Below are 20,298 nucleotides of genomic sequence, written 5' to 3'. Positions count from 1 at the left end.
GTGTGTGAATTGAACTGAAATTAACCAACCGTCCATACACATCTGGATTCACTTACAATAATAGATGTAATTTTGTACGTCATCACCATATACCGCATTTTGTTTCGCAAAGACCAACGATAAGGGATTTGATTGTGTTGTACCTTTCTTTGTGCTTGTTAGTGTTACACAAAACTGCAATGGCCACTGAAAAAGACTGTGACCTCAGGGCTGTAGTGTTTTTCTTATTATTCTATATTATTGGTATCCAGTATTGCTGTATTGCGTACCATGTACCATTTCGTTATATATTTTCTGTTTTTTCCGCTTAGCTATGTCTGTATGCATCTGCTGAAATATTTTCACTGTCCATCTGTCGTCGTCCTGAGGGGGAGTGACAGTGTACATTTATTTCTATTGTATGAGGATACTGTAAGGGGCATATGGGTTGGGTGGAGTCATGGACAAATGGAGGGCAGAGTGTAATGAAGGCAGCAACTCGAAAAGATGGTAGTCTAATTTCATGGTAATTAATTAACGTACAGTAGCTGTTTGCTGGAGATCTTCAAGCTGCCCCCGGGGTTTGACATGCTATAGAACTGGCAAATGTCATGACTCCCACAGACAGGAGGAAGGAGGGTGGGCTTAGATGGGTCAATGGGTAATTAATGTTGTTAGAGAAAAGGAAGTGTTAACTGTTGACACAGTTTGTACATTTTAATATTACATGCCCCAGAGTTGGCTATGTACATGTAAGAAATGCGTGTAACACTATGGGCTAGGGGTGTGCAAAAATCGATTCACATTTGTATCGCAATCAAGCTCTACCGATTCAAAATCGATTCATAGAATTCCAAAAATCGATTCATATAACTACATTTACATACTGCAAATTTTTTTTATCGAAAATCGATTTTGACTCGTATCGTGACATTTTCTGAATCGTGCACCCCTACCATGGGCCAGGACCCAAAATGGATCTCCACATGACAGCAGATGTGAGATTGAGCTTCAGCCCTAGCGCAAAGTTTCTGAAACTTGTGTCTTAAGCCGCAAAACTTTAGTGTGGGTGTTGAAGAGAAAATCCAGTAAAAGAAGGGCAGCAGAAAGGCTCTAAAGTCCTATAATGTTTATGCCGCGTATGTGTGACACACAGTAAAGCACAGAGAGAGTAAAAGTGGGAGTAAAATATGCAAAGGTCTAAATCCTCTCTTCATCTTCATCAGGAGCTCTTAAGACTCTCTGAGACATGTTTCCTCTGGTGACCAAGATTTCTCCTGCACTCATTGCTCACTCATACATCTGTGTGTGTGTGTGTGTGTGTGTGTGTGTGTGTGGGTGTGTGGGTTTGCGTGTGTATAGGTGTTGATAATGGCTTAACAGCCTCTGCAGCCTGTCTTCAAGTGGAACATATGAAATGATTTGTGCTATGAATCATGGGTTTCATTGCTCTACACTGTGGCGTGATGTCTGGAAAGTTAATGAAGGCCTAAAATTGCCACTCTATCTTGGAACTAAGAGGAAAAAGAGAATATAAAAAATGCAAAAGGAGAGAAGGACAGAGCCTGAATTTAGTTTAAAGGTCCCATGGCATGAAAATTTCACTTTATGAGGTTTTTTAACATTAATGTGAGTTCCCCCAGCCTGCGTATGGTCCCCCAGTGGCTAGAAATGGCGATAGATGTAAACCGAGCCCTGGGTATCCTGCTCTGCCTTTGAGAAAATGAAAACTCAGATGGGCCGATCTGGAATCTCCTCCTTATGACGTCATAAGGAGGAAGGTTACCTCTCCTTTCTCTGCTTTGCCCGCCCAGAGAATTTGGCCCACCCATGAGAAAGAGAGAGACATCATGGCTTGAAAACCAAGCCCCCAGGAAGAGCGCCATGTCTTAAAGCCACCATGGGCTTAGCGGATAAGGGTGGAACCGCACCCCATGGCCCAGAAAGACTTTTCACATAGAAAGACAAGAAACTTCTATATTTCAGCGGATCATTTTTTTTTGGAGTACATCAACTTACCAGCCCGAACACTTAAAGGGTCTTTGTTTAAAACGTCACGTTTTTAACATTTTTAACATTCACTAGTAGCCGAATCCAGAATTATTAAACTAGGCATGATGAACGCGCATAATGGACGCGAGCAGACTGCACTGCGCATGCTCATATGACTGTTCTCCTGAGGTCCTGTAGCTGTAATAATGGATAATGCTAACGCTAATGGTTGTAATTCACCATGTGTTCCATTAATACATCCATGGTATGTATGCTGTAAAGCCTGTAACGTGGATGAGAGATGAAGCCATGGATGTTATTAAGAGAAGCTCTGTTCACGAAACTGCAGGCTAACCTTAGCTAGTAGCACAACATACTAATTACATCTCCTTGGTTGTCTAAATACATCCATTGTTTATTTAGATAAGCATGTAAACGATTAGGAACAACGAAAACACAATGTTTAACGTTAGTGGATATTTTATACAATGAAACGGCGAGTTCATGAGTTCGCCACTTGTAAGAGACACGAGAGAGAAGATCATGAACGAGCATGTTGCTACCGGTTGCTACGACAACACAAACAAACTGTTGCTAGCGCGCATGTCCGTCATGACATCATGGGACCCGAGCTCCATGATTGCTTTATGCGCTTTTGAGCACTCTCATTGGAATGAACAGGGCTTCCCGCCGAACGCTGTATCCAGTTCTCTTAATACATCCATGTTGAAAACAAGCGAAGCATGGCAGTTGGTCAAGGCCACACCCCCACCCTCCACCTTGCCCCCCCCCCCTCCTCAATAGCATTTAAAGCTACAGACACAGAAATGGCACATCCTAAGTAAAGCTCATTGTGGGACTGGCTCTAGTGGCTGTAATTCTGCACCAAGGCTGAATTTTGGGAAAGAGACTTTAGATACAGTATTAGGGGACCACTAAGGCCTATATAAAAGCATCCAAAAAGCAGCATGTCATAGGACCTTTAAGAGAGATGCAGGGACTGCAAGGGACCAAAGAGTTTGAAGGAAGGGTAAGGAAGCTAAAGAAAATTTTACATTCACATCATATAACGAATTTGTACTTTTAAACTCAAATGTGGCTAATATCCTGCCAGTAAACACACCATATTTTCGCAACTACATTTTTCTTCTCTCTGTCTTTCTTTTGGCATTTTTTGTACGTGTCCCACGCACACTTGCACACACCCATACATGCAACATGGCAGAGGAATGTGAAACACGGAGACCTTGAAGGCATTTTAAACCGTGGCTGTCCTACTGTCCTACCTCAGGCTAACCTCGAGCAGCCCCGGTGATGTAGTGTCAGCAATGACATTGGGATTCTATTAGCAGGTTGTGCGTGGCTCTGGCCCCCTGCCCTGTGGTGAGACCTACCATTGATCTGTCATGGGAGATGGCTGCTCCCTGCTCTTCGCTCCCATAGGGCTCAATTTGAACCTTTCCAAAAACCAGGACCGAACCCTCTGCTTGAAATCTACCTGGGGAGCGGAGAGAGAGAGGAGAGCGGAGAACGCAAGGTCAGGCGTGACACCGGTGTGCAGATAAAGACGACTGGGTATGGTCGACACTGACCATAATGGCCAGTGAAAAGTGAGGTTATTTGTTATCGATTCCCAATGAGGGAAATCACTGGGTCTATATAGTGCTGTTTATGGCTGGGCAAGGGCTGTGTGTGTGTGTGTGTGTGTGTGTGTGTGTGTGTGTGTGTGTGTGTGTGTGTGAGTGTGTGAGTGAGGCGGTCGATGTGAGGCCGAGAGAATCCTCTGAAGGACAGAGAAAAGAAATGAAAATCTTTGACTAGCTCCCTGACTCTCTCTCTCTCTCTCATTCTATTTTGAATGAGTGCATAGTGATCTGTTTTCCCAGCCAGCCTCATTTGTATTTTTACTGAATTACCCCGGATGCGCAACCTGAACCCACTTAAGCACGTCACTTAGCGTTTGTTGAAGTTAGCCGAGACAGGGCCCTCATCAGATTTCAATGAGGGAGGCTGTGGCTAAGTGGCCACTTGTCATGTTTATTATTTTATTTTTTCCAGATTCCCACATGATGCCCATGTTGGCTGTCCAAGTTGTTTAGAAAGAAATGCAAGACCAGAGTGAAAGACGAGGCTTATGATGGATATATAAGTACTTTATATCAACTATGACTGCTGTGTTTCACAAACTTATGAGTGTTCAACTTTTTTAATTTGAGATGGCTGTTATTTCTAGGTTGTTCTCTTTAAGTGAAGAGCGAGGTTAAATACGCAAAGGCAGTCTTCTCTCATTGTGGAGGTATTTGAATAATCTTGAAAAAAATGTGTTTGCATATAGTCATGGACTCTTTTAATCCTTTTTGACTTACACAGTAGGAAGCAATGCTAAGGAACACAGGGGTATATGTGAATTAACAGTATGAAAGTACAAACAGAACAGAATATTGAAATTGCCCCCACGGGCGATTCTCGGCTATGCTGTGGCAGCGAGACACTTCCTGGTGCTGCTCCATTTTATATGTATGAAAATCTCTCACGGATCCATGATATACATTATAGATGAGGGCTCCCGTTCTGCACTCCAGTCACTGGAGGAGAATTTTCCATGATATGCACCCCCAAACCTCCCCACCCCCACTGCCGCCCACTCCTCTTTTCACTTTCTCTCATCCCTCTCTCCATTCATTTCTCCTTCCATATGCCCTCCCATTGGCGTGTTTCATCCCTCATCAGCTCCCTTTAATCCCTCTCCAGCCCTTTGGTCTCCTATCATTTCATCCTTCCATAAGTCAAACCTCACATCTATACTTTCACCCATCCGCCCTTGCTTCCTTCACTTATTCCACCCCTCCCCCATCCCATGGAGTGAGCGAGGAACATGTGACCAGTGAGGTGGGAGCCTGCTGGGCTTCCCCCTGCAGTGCCACCATACGTTGATTTGTCTCCTCCAGTTCCATATTGATTTTGTTTTAAACAAGGGAAAAATACAAGAAGAATGAGGTGCCGGAGGTGACATAAAATAAAAAAAACAAGTAAGGTAGAAAAGGAGTAAAGGGGGAGGAAAGAGAATAGAGGAAACGTGCTTCTATGTATCAAATCTGAGTTGGGTCCCAGATGGGTTCAGGGTATTATTAGGAGGTTACTGTACAGAGAGAGAGAGAGAGAGAGAGAGAGAGACCCTTTGTTTAAAAATCTCTTTTTTATTCCCACCCTTTACTTTGTGCTTGCTAAATGAGTTCTGGGGTTGGCTATGTGGCAAATGCATCTCATTCTGTCTCATGGTACAGTTCCTGCCTTAAAATGATTCTCTGCTTAGTTCAATTTAAGTTGTGTGCAGAATAATCGATCCCTCCATTAATTCTACTTAGCCGAGCTTCACAGTACAAGCCTGGGCTTGACTGGTCCACCAAGGCCAGCGCTGCTGAATGGCTGACCTTTACACGGCTCGGACTGCCATTGATTTTCAGCAGGACTTATTTCATGAACTGGGGTTTGGGACAGGGCACCCAGATGAAGATGAACTATGAGGCAAAATCAGTTTCTTTAGGCCTTTTTATTTTCTCTGCACTCGTCTCTCTTATTTCTCTCTCTTTCTCTGTCCTCTTTACTTTGGAATCAGTACTGTAACACCGTGTCGGCTGATCTCCGTGGGTGGCATAGTCTGAGAGCAAATACAGCATCCCCTGTGTGACCCCCCAGCCCCCCCCCCCTCGAACTAAGAGCCCCCCATGTCTTGTCAGTGAAGTGTTTGAGTGTGTGTGTGTGTGTGTGTGTGATTTACGTTCATACTTTAGTGTCTATGTACGCATTTCTGTCCATGCATGAGTGTATGTAGGTTACATTGTTAAGTGCTTTAGGAGGACTCTCTCTGTGACATGGCCCCTTGGTATTTGCAGTTAGAAAGTAATGCAAAGCAAAGAGTGTGAACAAGCCATTAGAGCTCCTCAGAGGCAAAGAATTGAGGAAAACAATCCTGACCTCATGAAACGACAGACACAACATCTACCTCACGCCTGCTGGGGTGAATAGGAGGGAAAAGAAAGAGAGAATGCATCTCAAATCTCAAATGTAATTTATTATTTTTAATAGTCAGATTTAAGGTCCTATATTGCACAATGTTAAACCTTTAAGTCTTAATTGTAAGACAAATGTGCTCAGATGAACATCATTTAAATGAATACATTAATAAATAATAAAAGCTAAGACAAGGAAGGGAGGAAGTGTAGGAGGCTTCTGAGTGTGATTCAGCTGGAGTTCATACAGAGTGCAGAGTGTCTCCCTTTCTCCCTCCCTGTCTCTGACTCTCTCTTTTTGGTCTGCATTAGCTGTACATCAGTGACTGTTGACTATAAAAAACATCTTTAAATTTAATACCCCGCTCATGAATACATGCATGTGTACAAATGTCCCTGGATGGTGCAAGGCGTGAGGGGCAGGTGAGGTGAGGGCTGTCAAGGATGCTGCTGTAAAAATGGATGAGGATATGGCATGAGGACAGTGGTGGGATGACGGGGTGGGCAGGTGTGTAGCATTTCGATTGCGCCTCAAGTTGGGGCATCATAATTTGATGATGTAGCCAATCTCTCACTAGAGGTCTTGACAGGTCCAAACAAGACCCCAACTCGGGACCATGAATATCTAAAATATATACATTATTTCTCCCAATAAGACACAAATCCTTCCCTTACTGTCTCAAACCATATATCACCCTGCAGTGTAAGTGCATGTGTTGGCGCACCCATGTATTTAAATAAGGTGGGAGCCTCTGGCTCTTTCTGAAAATCACATACAGTGCATGACACTTTTTCTTTTATTTCCACCGTGCTCAAATTTCGACCAGATTTCGACATGAACACACACAAAAGACATACAAAATGCTGCCCCAAACCACATCCACTCACCCACTCAAACCCCAAACCCCACCAATGAAATAAGCCACCCAAGGCCATGGGAGGTAGTGGGGAGTGGGTGTTGGCAGAGACACTTCCAATGTGTTTTCCGCTCCAGTGCTTCTTGTTCTCACTTCGTCAGAGTGTGTTTGCTGCAGATTGGGAGAAATGGCGAGAGGTCAGGCCGGTGTGCTGCTTGTCTGGCCCTCAGGTTCTGTGCAGTTCAAGGTTAAATGAAGAATCAGTGAGAAGGGTTTTTGTGTTTGTTTAGCAAACAATTTTACTGTAATGCAGCGTCAGAATAGGAGGAGGAGGAGGAGACAAGAAACAGGGCTAGAAGACAGGCTTGTCCCTTTTGTTTGGTACTGAATGCGCTTATAGACAAGCAGGGATTTTCTATAAGTGTCAGGAGGAAACATAAGCAGGCTTTACAGCCATGGGCTGGAATGGTGGGAGAGTGATGGAACAGGCAGAAGTCGCAGGTGACAGAATGCTGTCTCTGTGTGTGTGCGTGCGTGCGTGTGTGCGTGCGCGTGCGCGTGCGTGCGTGTGTGAGACGTGGGGTATTGATATGCTGGGAATGAAGCTCGGAGCAGATGGACAGAGCAGGCTGGCCCTGTGTCGATCCTGTGAGCTCTGGCTTCTTCTTGCAATCCCCCCTTTGATGGACACACACACACACACACACACACACACACACACACACACACACACACACACGCAAACATGTACTAGGCAACTGCGCTGAGTCCATATTTCACCAACTTGATAATGGGCCTATAGGATAACAAATGGTCAATAATCCTATCATTAATAACCAGTATGCCATAATGATCTGTAGCTATGGCAGATGTGGCTGCTTAATGAGACCGAATGGAGAAGTCCTCCAGTGGCTCATCAGAACCAGTAGACAGCAGGATTTGTAGACTGAAAGCATATGTACAGTGAAAGGGAAAGTTAAAGGATACAAACCATTATGATTTTTAAAATAAGGTTGAGGGAAGTAATTGCTTTACTATCTAGATTTCTGACATAGGTTTTTGTCTCTTCCTGTCTCTGTCTCTCTGGCACCCCTCAGACTTCTCTCCAATTCAAAGCCAACATGCTTGGCTGCATCGCTATCGCTCCCTCCTTCCATCTATCTCTATCCTCCTCTGGCTTTTTCTTCTCCTGGTCCTTTCCCCTCCTCAGAGGGGTGGCATGGGCAGTGGAGGGGTAGAAAGTGCAAGTGTTGGTGAATTGCTAATAGGCAATCATAGTGCTCAGGACAAGGATGCCTACTGGAGGTCTAGGGACCATTAAAGAAACGTCAAGTCGGCATAGGTATGCCAAGAATTATGAGTCAGTGGGCAGGCAACACTTCTTGGCTCCTATTGGTCAGGGCAGCAGGCTGTAATCTGTCACAATCCTGGAGTTGCTGTGACAGCAGCAGGAGCATTCTGGGCTCAACACAGAGGGTAAAGGAAACACGCTCTGTGTGTGTGTGTGTGTGTGTGTGTGTGTGTGTGTGTGTGTGTGTGTGTGTGTGCGTGTGTGTGTGTGCGTGCGTGTGCGCGTGTGTATGTATAAACCTGTATGAGTGTGGTTGAGTGCATGAAGGGCTGCACAATAAGCAGAAAATGTACAGAAACTGAAATTATAACTATCAACTTCTACTACAACTTAATTTAATCATGTTCAGTAAATTGATTCTGTAAGTCAATTGTAGCGTATCCCTTTAATGCACCTGAAAGTACAACAATAAATCACATCTAATCCTAACTACAAACAACTAATCACAGCGCTTGCTTCAAGTCAAATTGGTTCCACCAATTTTAAACGATTTTGTTTTTAACCATTTTGTATACATGCATGCACACTTGAACTCAGATGAGTCAAAGAAAGCAACTCGAATGTTGGAGAAATTGTAGCCCGGTGGTACAAAATAAGATGCCATATAATTTGTGTGGGCACACTTTGGCTTTACTAGACGCGATGCAGAACAAAACAAAGCTAAATGTGAGCACTGTCGGAAAATAGTTGTGGCTTTGAGAGGAAACATGAGCAATTTGTCTGCTCACCTGAAGCACAGCCAAGTCATACAATATGATGTTGGCCATGGCCGAGAGTGAAGTAATGACAACAAAAAAAATCACACAGAGCATGTTTCGTCTAGTACACAAACATTCGATAATGTCACTCCATACCCTAAAATGTCCCACAGATAGAATGACATGACAGAATTCATAAGTATTTCAGTTATATTTATTTACTATATATATATATATATATATATATATATATATATATATATATATATATATATATATATATATACACAGTGAGGAAAATAAGTATTTGAACACCCTGCTATTTTGCAAGTTCTTCCACTTAGAAATCATGGAGGGGTCTGAAATTGTCATCGTAGGTGCATGTCCACTGTGAGAGACGTAATCTAAAAAAAAAAAAATCCAGAAATCACAATGTATGATTTTTTAACTATTCATTTGTAAGATACAGCTGCAAATAAGTATTTGAACACCTGAGAAAATCAATGTTAATATTTGGTACAGTAGCCTTTGTTTGCAATTACAGAGGTCAAACGTTTCCTGTAGTTTTTCACCAGGTTTGCACACACTGCAGGAGGGATTTTGGCCCACTCCTCCACACAGATCTTCTCTAGATCAGTCAGGTTTCTGGGCTGTCGCTGAGAAACACGGAGTTTGAGCTCCCTCCAAAGATTCTCTATTGGGTTTAGGTCTGGAGACTGGCTAGGCCACGCCAGAACCTTGATATGCTTCTTACAGAGCCACTCCTTGGTTATCCTGGCTGTGTGCTTCGGGTCATTGTTATGTTGGAAGACCCAGCCTCGACCCATCTTCAGTGCTCTAACTGAGGGAAGGAGGTTGTTCCCCAAAATCTCGCAATACATGGCCCCGGTCATCCTCTCCTTAATACAGTGCAGTCGCCCTGTCCCATGTGCAGAAAAACACCCCCAAAGCATGATGCTACCACCCCCATGCTTCACAGTAGGGATGGTGTTCTTGGGATGGTACTCATCATTCTTCTTCCTCCAAACATGGTTAGTGGAATTATGACCATCCAAATGGTCATTGGCAAACTTAAGACGGGCCTTGACATGTGCTGGTTTAAGCAGGGGAACCTTCCGTGCCATGCATGATTTCAAACCATGACGTCTTAGTGTATTACCAACAGTAACCTTGGAAACGGTGGTCCAAGCTCTTTTCAGGTCATTGACCAGCTCCTCCCGTGTAGTTCTGGGCTGATTTCTCACCTTTCTTAGGATCATTGAGACCCCACGAGGTGAGATCTTGCATGGAGCCCCAGTCCGAGGGAGATTGACAGTCATGTTTAGCTTCTTCCATTTTCTAATGATTGCTCCAACAGTGGACCTTTTTTCACCAAGCTGCTTGGCAGTTTCCCCATAGCCCTTTCCAGCCTTGTGGAGGTGTACAATTTTGTCTCTAGTATCTTTGGACAGCTCTTTGGTCTTGGCCATGTTAGTAGTTGGATTCTTACTGATTGTATGGGGTGGACAGGTGTCTTTATGCAGCTAACGACCTCAAACAGGGGCATCTAATTTAGGATAATAAATGGAGTGGAGGTGGACATTTTAAAGGCAGACTAACAGGTCTTTGAGGGTCAGAATTCTAGCTGATAGACAGGTGTTCAAATACTTATTTGCAGCTGTATCATACAAATAAATAGTTAAAAAATCATATATTGTGATTTCTGGATTTTTTTTTTTAGATTATGTCTCTCACAGTGGACATGCACCTACGATGACAATTTCAGACCCCTCCATGATTTCTAAGTGGGAGAACTTGCAAAATAGCAGGGTGTTCAAATACTTATTTTCCTCACTGTATATATATATATATATTTCTTATAGTCTCAAAAAAGTCTCTGTTTTTATGTTGATTTGGTATTTTTGCAAACAAAGCTTTAACAGGTTCTAAAACTACATAATTGAACACTCACAATTCATGACTTTCTGTTCATTGTTCAGTACACTGCAAGGATGCGCACATGCTGTACATGATGTTGTACTTCATTACCGTAGTTGTAACTCACTGACGATCAGGCAGGACATAATCTTCAAAGCAAATATCAAGGCAGCAGCCAGATAGGGAACATGGCATCAGTGCATGAGGGCACCTTTAAGCATTAAAGCCTCACACAAGTCTAGATCTGTAATTTTGTCACGGAACATATCCTCTGCCATTTTCGCTACTTCCTGCTCACTCCGGACCCTCACTATGGCGCATGCTGGGATTGGCATGATGTTGCCCTTCTGAAGCCACTGGGTTGGGTCTGTAGTCATGATCTTATCTTTTGTAAGGACAGTTCCTCAAAATGAACTGAAGAGCGTAAACCACATCAAACAGCGAGCAGAATAAGAAAGCGAGAGAGAGAGTTTCTGTGTTTGTGTGTGTGTGTGTGTTGGGGGGGAGAGAGATATGAGCCCACCAAAAGCTTAAGCCTCCAGTGTGCTGTGCAGATAAGATTCATTAGATAGGTCGGTAAATGCAAGAGAGAGCCAAAGCGAGGCAGACACACAGAGGGAGAGGGAGAGAGATTGAGCTTGCTGCTGCTCCAGCATTTGTTGACACAGATTTACAATGAGTCTCCCACTGCTTCACGCATTACAGTAACACGCCATGTCAATAGCTCTGTGGGCTTGAAAAGCAGCCGTGCCAAAGATGTCAGGGAGTGATGCCCTTCCCCTGATATCCAAAGTGTGGTTCATAAGTCAGGAAGTGGAGGAGAATGAGGGCCAAGAGAGGGAGAAAAACAACATTTTTCTTTTCTCTTATTAATAATTCCCCACCCACTCTTCTCTCTCAATATTTGCATCTTCTCAAGCATCTTTTTTTTAATTACTTTTCCCATTTCTGTCACTTCTTTATGATCCTTTTCCTCCCCCCTTCTTCATCTCTCTTAGTCTCTTACCCCTCTCTCCCTCTGTTTCTCTTTATCTCTTGGATGCCCCGTTACAGGCTCAGTAGGACAGGATTTAGGCATTAGCTCAATCCCCCTATCTACTCCCCCTCATGATTGCACACTGTTTCTGTCACCCACATACCCTAGTCCACTGCACAAGTCTTGTAGGACTCAGAGTAGTGGCGGAGAGCTTATACTCCACAAGACAGGAAGACATAATCAGTAGACAGACAAGCATGGCGTGAGAGCGAGTGACAGTGTGCATGTGAAGGGTTGGGACAGTGATAAGCTAAGTCAGAGGTGGAGGGTGAGCTTTTTATATGGTGTTTTGAGTTAATCAGACTATACAGAAGTAATAAAGAGTTTGATGAGAACCAACATCAGCCCATGCCATGTCTGCTGAGTCATGGGGCGCCACAAATGAGGTGGTTTTGATATGTGACTTTCACCTTCATGAAATCTTGATGTGAGCTGAGTTCTGCTGTCTGTGTAATGAGGGCTGTAGCAGTCAGACAGCTGGCCAACCACTTCAGCTAGTAAAGCAATGAAAAAACAGGGGCTTGGAAAGCCTTTTGGAAAGCATTCGGTAGATGAACTTCAGGCTGTTCCTGGGAGGCAGTTAGTGTTTTGGGGGAAGAGATAAACAGGAACTTGGATGGCATCAGACAACAGAAGGTGTAATAGTCCTAATCAGAGATGTAGTAGTGGTGCTAGTAGTAATGGTACTACAGATCGCACATGTTTGTGAGCAGTGGTCTCATTGCTAATTTGTGTATTACAAGAAGCATTCAGTGTAACAGATGGATATCAACAGTTTTGTTCCAAAAGCAGCCACTCAGCGTTTGAAAAAAGTAACACTTATTTGAACAAAATAAGTGCAAAGCAACGACCAATTGCACTTTCTAAACAAGTGGGTGCATTTTTTTTTTGTCTTTGAATGACAAAACTCACCTTTTACAGAATGCGTGTTTTTTTTCCAATTCAAAATGGATCTAGCATTATGGACTAGAACTAGAAATGTGATGATTACGACTAGCTGAGGTCTGCAGGTGTCTGTCCATGTCAGCGCCTCAAGCTGTAAATCCTGTTGGTTCTGATAGGAATCCCCAAGCCTATAGTAGCTGCCATCTCCCCAGCACTGACTGATGCTTCTTATCAGGACCACCACACCGCTGCCGCCAGCACATTTTCACATATGGGTACATTACAACTCCCTTGCACAAACATTTTCCCAACATGCATTTAACACATATATGAACATGCTCACATAGATTCAGCATATTGAAACAGGGCAGGGCAGCTACAGCATGAGTACATCAACAGTCATACTGCAGTCAGACATGCACATAACACACTCACACACACACACACACACACACACACACACACACACTTACGTATATAAGCATGTCATGTGTACATCAGCATGTGTATTCAAGCAGATCTTGAATTTCAGAAAACCCAGATGTGACCCAGATGTGTAGGAGATGCTCATCTTTTATGTACAGAAATAACATACTGTACTCATTTTGTTTTTGATTTAATGTATGTTGTTGGATAACTGATTCATTGATCATTAAAAGGACAAACATTTTGGTTCACGATTTGGTTTTTCAGTTTCTCACATCTGAGTTTTAAATTATTGTTAAAATAAATCTCTTTGGGTTTTGGACTATCAATTTAAAAACCTCACCTGGGCTTCTGACAATTTGTGATGTGCATTTTTACTATTTTCTTACAGTTTGTAAACCAAATGATGGATACATCAATAACAAAAACAATACAGTGTGCAGAACTCCACCAAAACAATCTCTCTGCATATATAAAGTAAACATGTGTGAGGACGAGTGGGAGAACAGGCATAGACAACAACATGGCCATTCTCCACCTTTGTCTGTCTTGAAAATCCCACAGATAAAATGCTATGTGAAGATTGGACTTTTCTACTACGCAGGGCAACTAGTGACATGTAAATTATGTTGTGTGTAGTTTACTCTATAACATAGAAGAACCGGAAGTAAACCTAGAGTACACGTTTATCACAAATACTGTTAATATTGTCGCAGTGTTTTATTAGCTGAGTGAAAATGTGCATTGTTTTGTTGAAAGGAATGCATTATGAAATAGTTCACTGCAAAACTACACTATAATGCCATCACATTTCCATGTAACAGGGCTGAGATGTCTTTTCATTTCCAGTTAATTTACAATATTAAGAAATAGTTCATTACCAAGCTCGACTAAGCCTATTACATTTGATCTTCATTTGTAATTTGCGATTTTTTTTATTGTTAATGAACAATTATTGTGATTGCAATAAAGCACTTCATAACTATAAATCATTACACCACAGCTCCCTCTCTACTCTCTTTGTCTCTTTCCTGTACTGTATACAGTACAGATTTATTAGCTAGAGCTGGGGCCCCCGGACAGCCACCACTCAGCTCTCCCTCAGATCAATAATTGGAAATATTAATTATATCAGCAGAGACGGCCCAGTCAGAAGGGGGCTGTTTATGCTCCTGTTACTGAGCAATGGAGCAACATGAGCTTTGATGGCCCACTAATACGTATTAATGATCCCAGGACAAACATTACTCTATATTAAACCTGAGTGAAAGCCAGGAGACATCGCACATATTGCATTGCTATTAGAGTTATTTTATTGCAAGCACTGTAAGTAAGTGCTGTTGCATAACTGCTGTAAAAAATACTTTTACTACTGAGGAATGAGCTTCTGCAAAACCAGGACAAGATTTACTGCAATTTTATTTCTATTTTCCGCATTCTCCTGGAAGTGAAAGTTAAAGACTAGCAAAGTTTTGGGGCTTGGGATTGCACCAGGTCTTTGAAACCCTTTCCAAAGCAGTATTATTGTCTTGCTACTGGCCCTCTCTGGGGTTTCAGCAGTGTGGAGTCTGGGACTCTGTACTGCTCAATCCCGCTAACCTCTACTAGTCATGAACTCATTACTGTCGTAGATAGTGCCAACAGTAGACTCTAAATCCTCCACACTACTAACAGGCCAAGTCCTCACTGCAGTTCCTTTACTTGCTCTTTGTAATTTGAAATCAGACAGTGGGATGTCTTTTGTGGCCGGAGCGCAGGGCCTTTGGTCTTTTTTGTGGCTAATAATAGTTTCAGTAGAAAGACGTTTGCTCTCCAGCCAGGCCAAACTGTACCAGGATACTGATAAAGTCAGAGAATGTGTAGATGTGTGCATTGATCATATGTTAATCTAAGACTGGTCACATGTATGGGTATTCATCAGTAGCTAGTTTTAGTGAAAAAATTTAAATATCTAACAAAAAAACCCCCCAGACAAACCAACCATGTGTGTATATTCCAGGCCCATTGCACACTGCATTATGTACTTAAGGCCTGGGGGTTTCTGCCTCGCTCTCCACATAAAACAGCAGCATACTAGTGCTAAGAGCTTTAATTGAACTGACTCGAGGCTTAACTGGGCAAATGAGACGGCCTAATAAAAGCATATGGAACTATAGATTTGTCAAAGCCCTTAGAGCAGCACAGCTTGTCGAGTTAGAAAGAGAGAAATACCAGGGCTTGTACAAGGAAAACAAAAACTGTGTTTTTTACTAGAAGAGGGAGAAGAAGAATAGTACCTTATTTGAAGGTTGTGAAGCCACGTAGTTGTTGTGAGTCATTGGAGGAGTTTGTTTATTCAGATCATTAAAAAACATTCACCTCACATTACCGTTAACCCGGCCTTTGAGATACAAAAGAACCTAATGCAAATCACTGAATGTATTTATAAAAATGTCACTAAGGTCCTTTAGAAAGGTGTCTATGTTTGCTGTTTCTTCAACATATTATACACATTATTTCACAGCCTCTCACCATTACATAAATGCACCATGAGTAGGGCTGGGTTTCGTTCAAAAATATTCGACTTCGATACCGGTTCCTAAACAATGCTTTTTCCGATACCAATTTTATAAAACAAAAAGAAATAACAACATTACACATTACGGAACAAATCATTTTATTTATTTTTCAGCTCCTACTACGTGAGCCCAGTCTTTGTGCATAACGTAACAAACAAACAATATACGATCTTGGTAGAAGCATGCTGCATGCTTATTGGCTAACTGATGCTGGTTAGATTTACTCCGTACATATTGAAATTGGGTATTGAATGACAAGGCATTTTTTGATACCCAATACTTTAGAGGCAATTCGGTCGGTGCCTAAAAAGTATTGAATTCGGTACCCAGCCCTTACTATGAGTCAGCACAGAATTGTCAAATGAGTTTTTCCAAATGCATGACCACACATTGTTCACTGTACTTGACTTTTGAATTTCTGTTTTTATTTTTGTTTCCCTTTTTTATTAGGCTTGTTTTCATACATTGCTGACATGAATGTAAAATAATGGAAGACATATTTAACAACATACTAGCATTTGGAATTTTCTTTGACTGTGCTGTATACAATATGTGATATGTAGTGCTGAAACATGCAAAATACTGCATTTTAAGAAAGACCACAGCTATGTTTTGCTCACGGGTCATCGAATGCAAATAATACTGAACAAATTCAGGAAAAACAAATATTGTGCTTCACTGAATATCACGTCTGGACTGAGAACATCCCTAGCATTTATATTTTGAAACAATGCATGACATTCCTGGTGTTAATATACTGCAAACATTATATTAACACCAGGAATGTCATGCCTGGTTTGCTAAACCTTGTTGAATGAAGCTACTTGAGTCACATAAACATCCTCAGGTAGATCAGCAATGCAGCAGAACATCAGGACAGCCAAGTTAAAGTTTCTCTCTTATTTTCAGTTCAGGTTTAAAACACATTTTTATCGTTTGGCCATTTATAATTGAAACGGGGGTGTATGTAGTGAGGCAGGTGCTTGATTTGTAAGTATACAGTGTTCGTATAGTGCAGCTTTAGTGCTCTTTTTCAGTGTTTTCAGGAGGGTGAAGTCAGTGCAGTAGAAACGGCACTCAACAGCGAAGCAATCTTATCAAAGAGTTGCAGGCAGCTTTCTTTCTCTCTCTCTCTCTGTGTGTTCTGTATCTCTCTTGCCCTTCTCTCCAATCTCTTGTTGTCATTTTCCACAATCTATCTTCTTCTCCTCTTCTGGTTCTCTTTTGTTACTCCTCCTTTCTCACCTAACCACTCCCTAACTCAATGATTGGAAGATTGAGAAGCATTGCAATTAAATGTGTTGTTATTTGTACAGGGAGCAGTTGTGTTGATTGTGGGTGTGTCGCGAATCGTGAAAACATGGCCCACAGTATCTGGAGTTAATGAATGGTCTCCTTGGCAACAGCAGCACTTAATACATTTTACTTAAAGTTGTCTGTGCAATGTGTGAGCATGCATATAGTACAAGTGTGCTTTGCGACGTGCACTTAATTTCAGCTGGAATTACACAATTTTCTTCATATGTGTTCAAGGGGAAACAAACTAAGGGTCATCAGCAGTGACTGTCCAGGACCATGATGCATTGCTCTCGGGCAAGTAAATAGACCATTAAGCTAGCATGTTGGAGGCTGAACAGTAACTAGCTTTAGAGAGAGCTGCCTCCCACACACAGGCACCCTGTAGAGACGGCTGAGATCATAGCATTGTAGAGGAGCCACAGCCGCCAATTCAGCCTACTCCTTCGCACATTTGAACAAAAATCAACTGGCAGGATGGAAGCACATTTTGTCCGTTTGACATGTCAAAGACAAATTCAAAGATTCCCTGTGTTGTAAAGTTATCTGTGAGCTTGTCTTGAGGATGTTTTTCCCCCCCTATTCTGAGGTGTTTCTGTCTCAGAGGTTGCTTTGAACACGTGTGCGATTGTGTCGCGGTTGATTCTGTAATCTATCCGTACATGCTGTGGAGCAGTGCGCCCTGTGGCTTGGCATTAGCATACTGTAGGGTTACTTTGCTGGTGTTGTACAAGGAAAAGAAAGCACTTGTAGATGTGTAGGGAGGAAGATTGGGGGGGGGGGGCAAGAAACAAGGAGCTAAAACCTTAACCTTCACAAGTACAGCATCCTCCCTGTTTTCCAACAAAGACTTAGCCAGTGCTAGTTATTATTTACGATGGGTAAATTTATGGAATAATTTCAGTGAGGGAAGGTTACTCAGTTCCTCAAGGTGAAAATGGATACGTTTAGCACTTAATGAATCGGCCTCTCCCCCATATATCAGCATGTTATTAAGACATTTTAAAATCCCATTATGGTGTTTCTCCTTGAACATGTCATGCTTTTATTAGACTGCCCTGTCTTTAAATCTGACCTTTTCAGCCCTGCTCTGGTATTGAACAGAAAAAAGATACACGACAGGGCGATGGAACGAAATATATACATATGTAGGTATAAAACTATCAGTGCTGGATGGTTTTCAGTGATCTGACTGGAATGCCCGGTAACAGCAAATAGTTTCCAGCAATAAAAAGATGCTTAAATAGCAGCTACAAATGGTTTCCTGTAAATGGCTGAGTGTGTCAAGAGGTTGCTTTTATGTTCTAGTAATCTTGTTATAAATTGGGGCCACTTTTGGCCCTAATTTTATTTAAATGTGTGTGTTTTTTTTATTGTTAAATCTATTTGTTTTGGACTGAATCATAAAAGAAGGGGCACTGGCATCAGATCAGTGCACATCAATTATATTGCAAACTTTATGCTCTGCTACAGTACAACTACAATATACATATTATACATATGTGTGTGTGGGTGAGTGTATAAACAGTTTGTGTGCTAATATGACTAGGAGACGTGTTCAATATAAAAGAGACGGTGCTGCAGCTGTAACAAACCTATTGTAAATCACAACTAGATCTTTCAAACGTCTGGTGAAATTGTTCATCTTGAACAACAATAATGAAAAAAAGAAGGAGGTAAAATTGGGGAAAGAGGAGAGCGTGACACAAAGACTGTGATGACAGAGGCATCTAATCCAGGCAATGCCATTCTTATCAGGGTCCAGTGGATTAGAGTGAGCCTCCAAATCAGAGAATCCTTCCCAGCCAGACACTCTCCACAGCCCAAGGGCCTGAATCAATAGGCCTGCATTGATCTCTCTCCTCCTCTGGCTGGATTCACTTTTAGTAGGACTGCCTCGGCCTCTATCACTTAGACACACATCTGCAGCCTTGCAACTTCTCCGTGCACCTGCCATGAAATACCACAAATACGAATGGACACAGAAACACACAGACACACACTTTATTTTATGTGTGAAAGAGAGTTCTTTTGTTTACACTGAATAACAGGCAGCAAATACACCATAGTGTCAGGTCAACTTAGCTGCATGATGGTCCTTTGTTTTCTTCTCTAGCCCAGGCACTTTGATCAGTCTCGCAGAACATCTTTTAGTATGGGAGAAAGGGCCTTGACACCTCTGGTTTGTGGCCTTTTGTTATAACGGCGGCAGCCCGAGTCACCATCACTAACCTCTGTTGCTCTTTCTTCTCTCTCCTCCAGATGACTCGCCCCATCCAGGTGAAACCGGCTGACAGCGAGAGCCGTGGAGGTAGTTGTCTTCTTTTCTCTATCATTTATTCATGTCCCCTTTTCATCTGCCTTATCTAGGCTAATTCTTTTCATTCTTTCCCTCTGATCTCATCTGTTCCACTGCTCTCAATGCAATATTTCTTCAGCCAACACTCTTTTTTTTATCTTATCCCAGTTCCTTTTATTCTCATGTTGCTGCGCTAACGTACATAATGGTAGCAATTCTAGCAAAGAACCAAGTCTACCAAATAGTTTAAACCAAACTGTTTCTGAATGCTACATCAAACATAGAGATTTGATGTCATCTTGGTTTGACTTGTCTCTCAGCTTCTGGCAGTTTGTAACACATTTTAGTAGAAATTAGTCTGTAATCTGATCTCATACATATTGTAGCTTTTTTTTTTTTTTATTTGTTTCTGGTTTAAATCCTCTGGGTTTGTGGATTAATCTCACATGTCATCCTGCTAGTGCCCTTGTACTGGATGTAATTGAATTAAGAGTCTGTGTTATTGAAAGTATGTAGGGCTGTGATGGGCTTCCCTGCTGTCCATCTCTCTTTTCTTGTTCCCTATGCCAAGTACATTATCATAGCACTGTAAATTAGATAGTGATTAGACTCAATACTGGAACCAAAGCCACGCAAAGGCCTGTTAAAACCCACACTGCCTGTTCTGTGTGCATTTGAAACACGATAGTAAATGGTAAAGAGGGAGGGTGAAATGGAGCAGGAGCACATACAGCTTGCCAAACAATCAATAGATTTGCAGGGTTCTTGCCAAGATCCTCATTACTTGGCCTTAATTCTGTCGTCTTTGATCTCTCCCGTTTTTGGAGGCTTTCATTTACTCACTGCCTATCTGCATATATGTTAATGGGATGAGGAGGCATCCTTTAAGTCAGTGTAAGAGACAATGAACCTTGCTGCTATGTTTTTGGTGTGCATCTCGTGTGTCCCCCCATAACGAAGCAAGTGCCTTTTTGTTGTTGAAAGGAGGAGCGCT

At 42.2% G+C, this 20,298-nt stretch overlaps 1 protein-coding gene across 18 annotated transcripts in view; it reads left to right on the top strand.

Annotated features, from left to right (window-relative positions):
- The window catches only part of celf5a (cugbp, Elav-like family member 5a), a 197,729-nt gene that overhangs the window by 87,961 nt on the left and 89,470 nt on the right, over nt 1–20,298 (top strand). For all 18 annotated transcript variants that reach the window (XM_036007207.1, XM_036007206.1, XM_036007214.1 and 15 more), the window contains exon 3: nt 19,268–19,316. In XM_036007207.1, coding sequence (XP_035863100.1) covers nt 19,268–19,316 — 49 coding nt within the window. The remainder of the gene's footprint in view (nt 1–19,267; nt 19,317–20,298) is intronic.

This window comes from Sander lucioperca, chromosome 11 (genome assembly GCF_008315115.2).
Source record: "Sander lucioperca isolate FBNREF2018 chromosome 11, SLUC_FBN_1.2, whole genome shotgun sequence".
Lineage (NCBI taxonomy): Eukaryota > Metazoa > Chordata > Actinopteri > Perciformes > Percidae > Sander > Sander lucioperca.
Note: the sequence above shows the minus strand (reverse complement) of the source record. Positions and strands in the feature narration are given on the sequence as shown.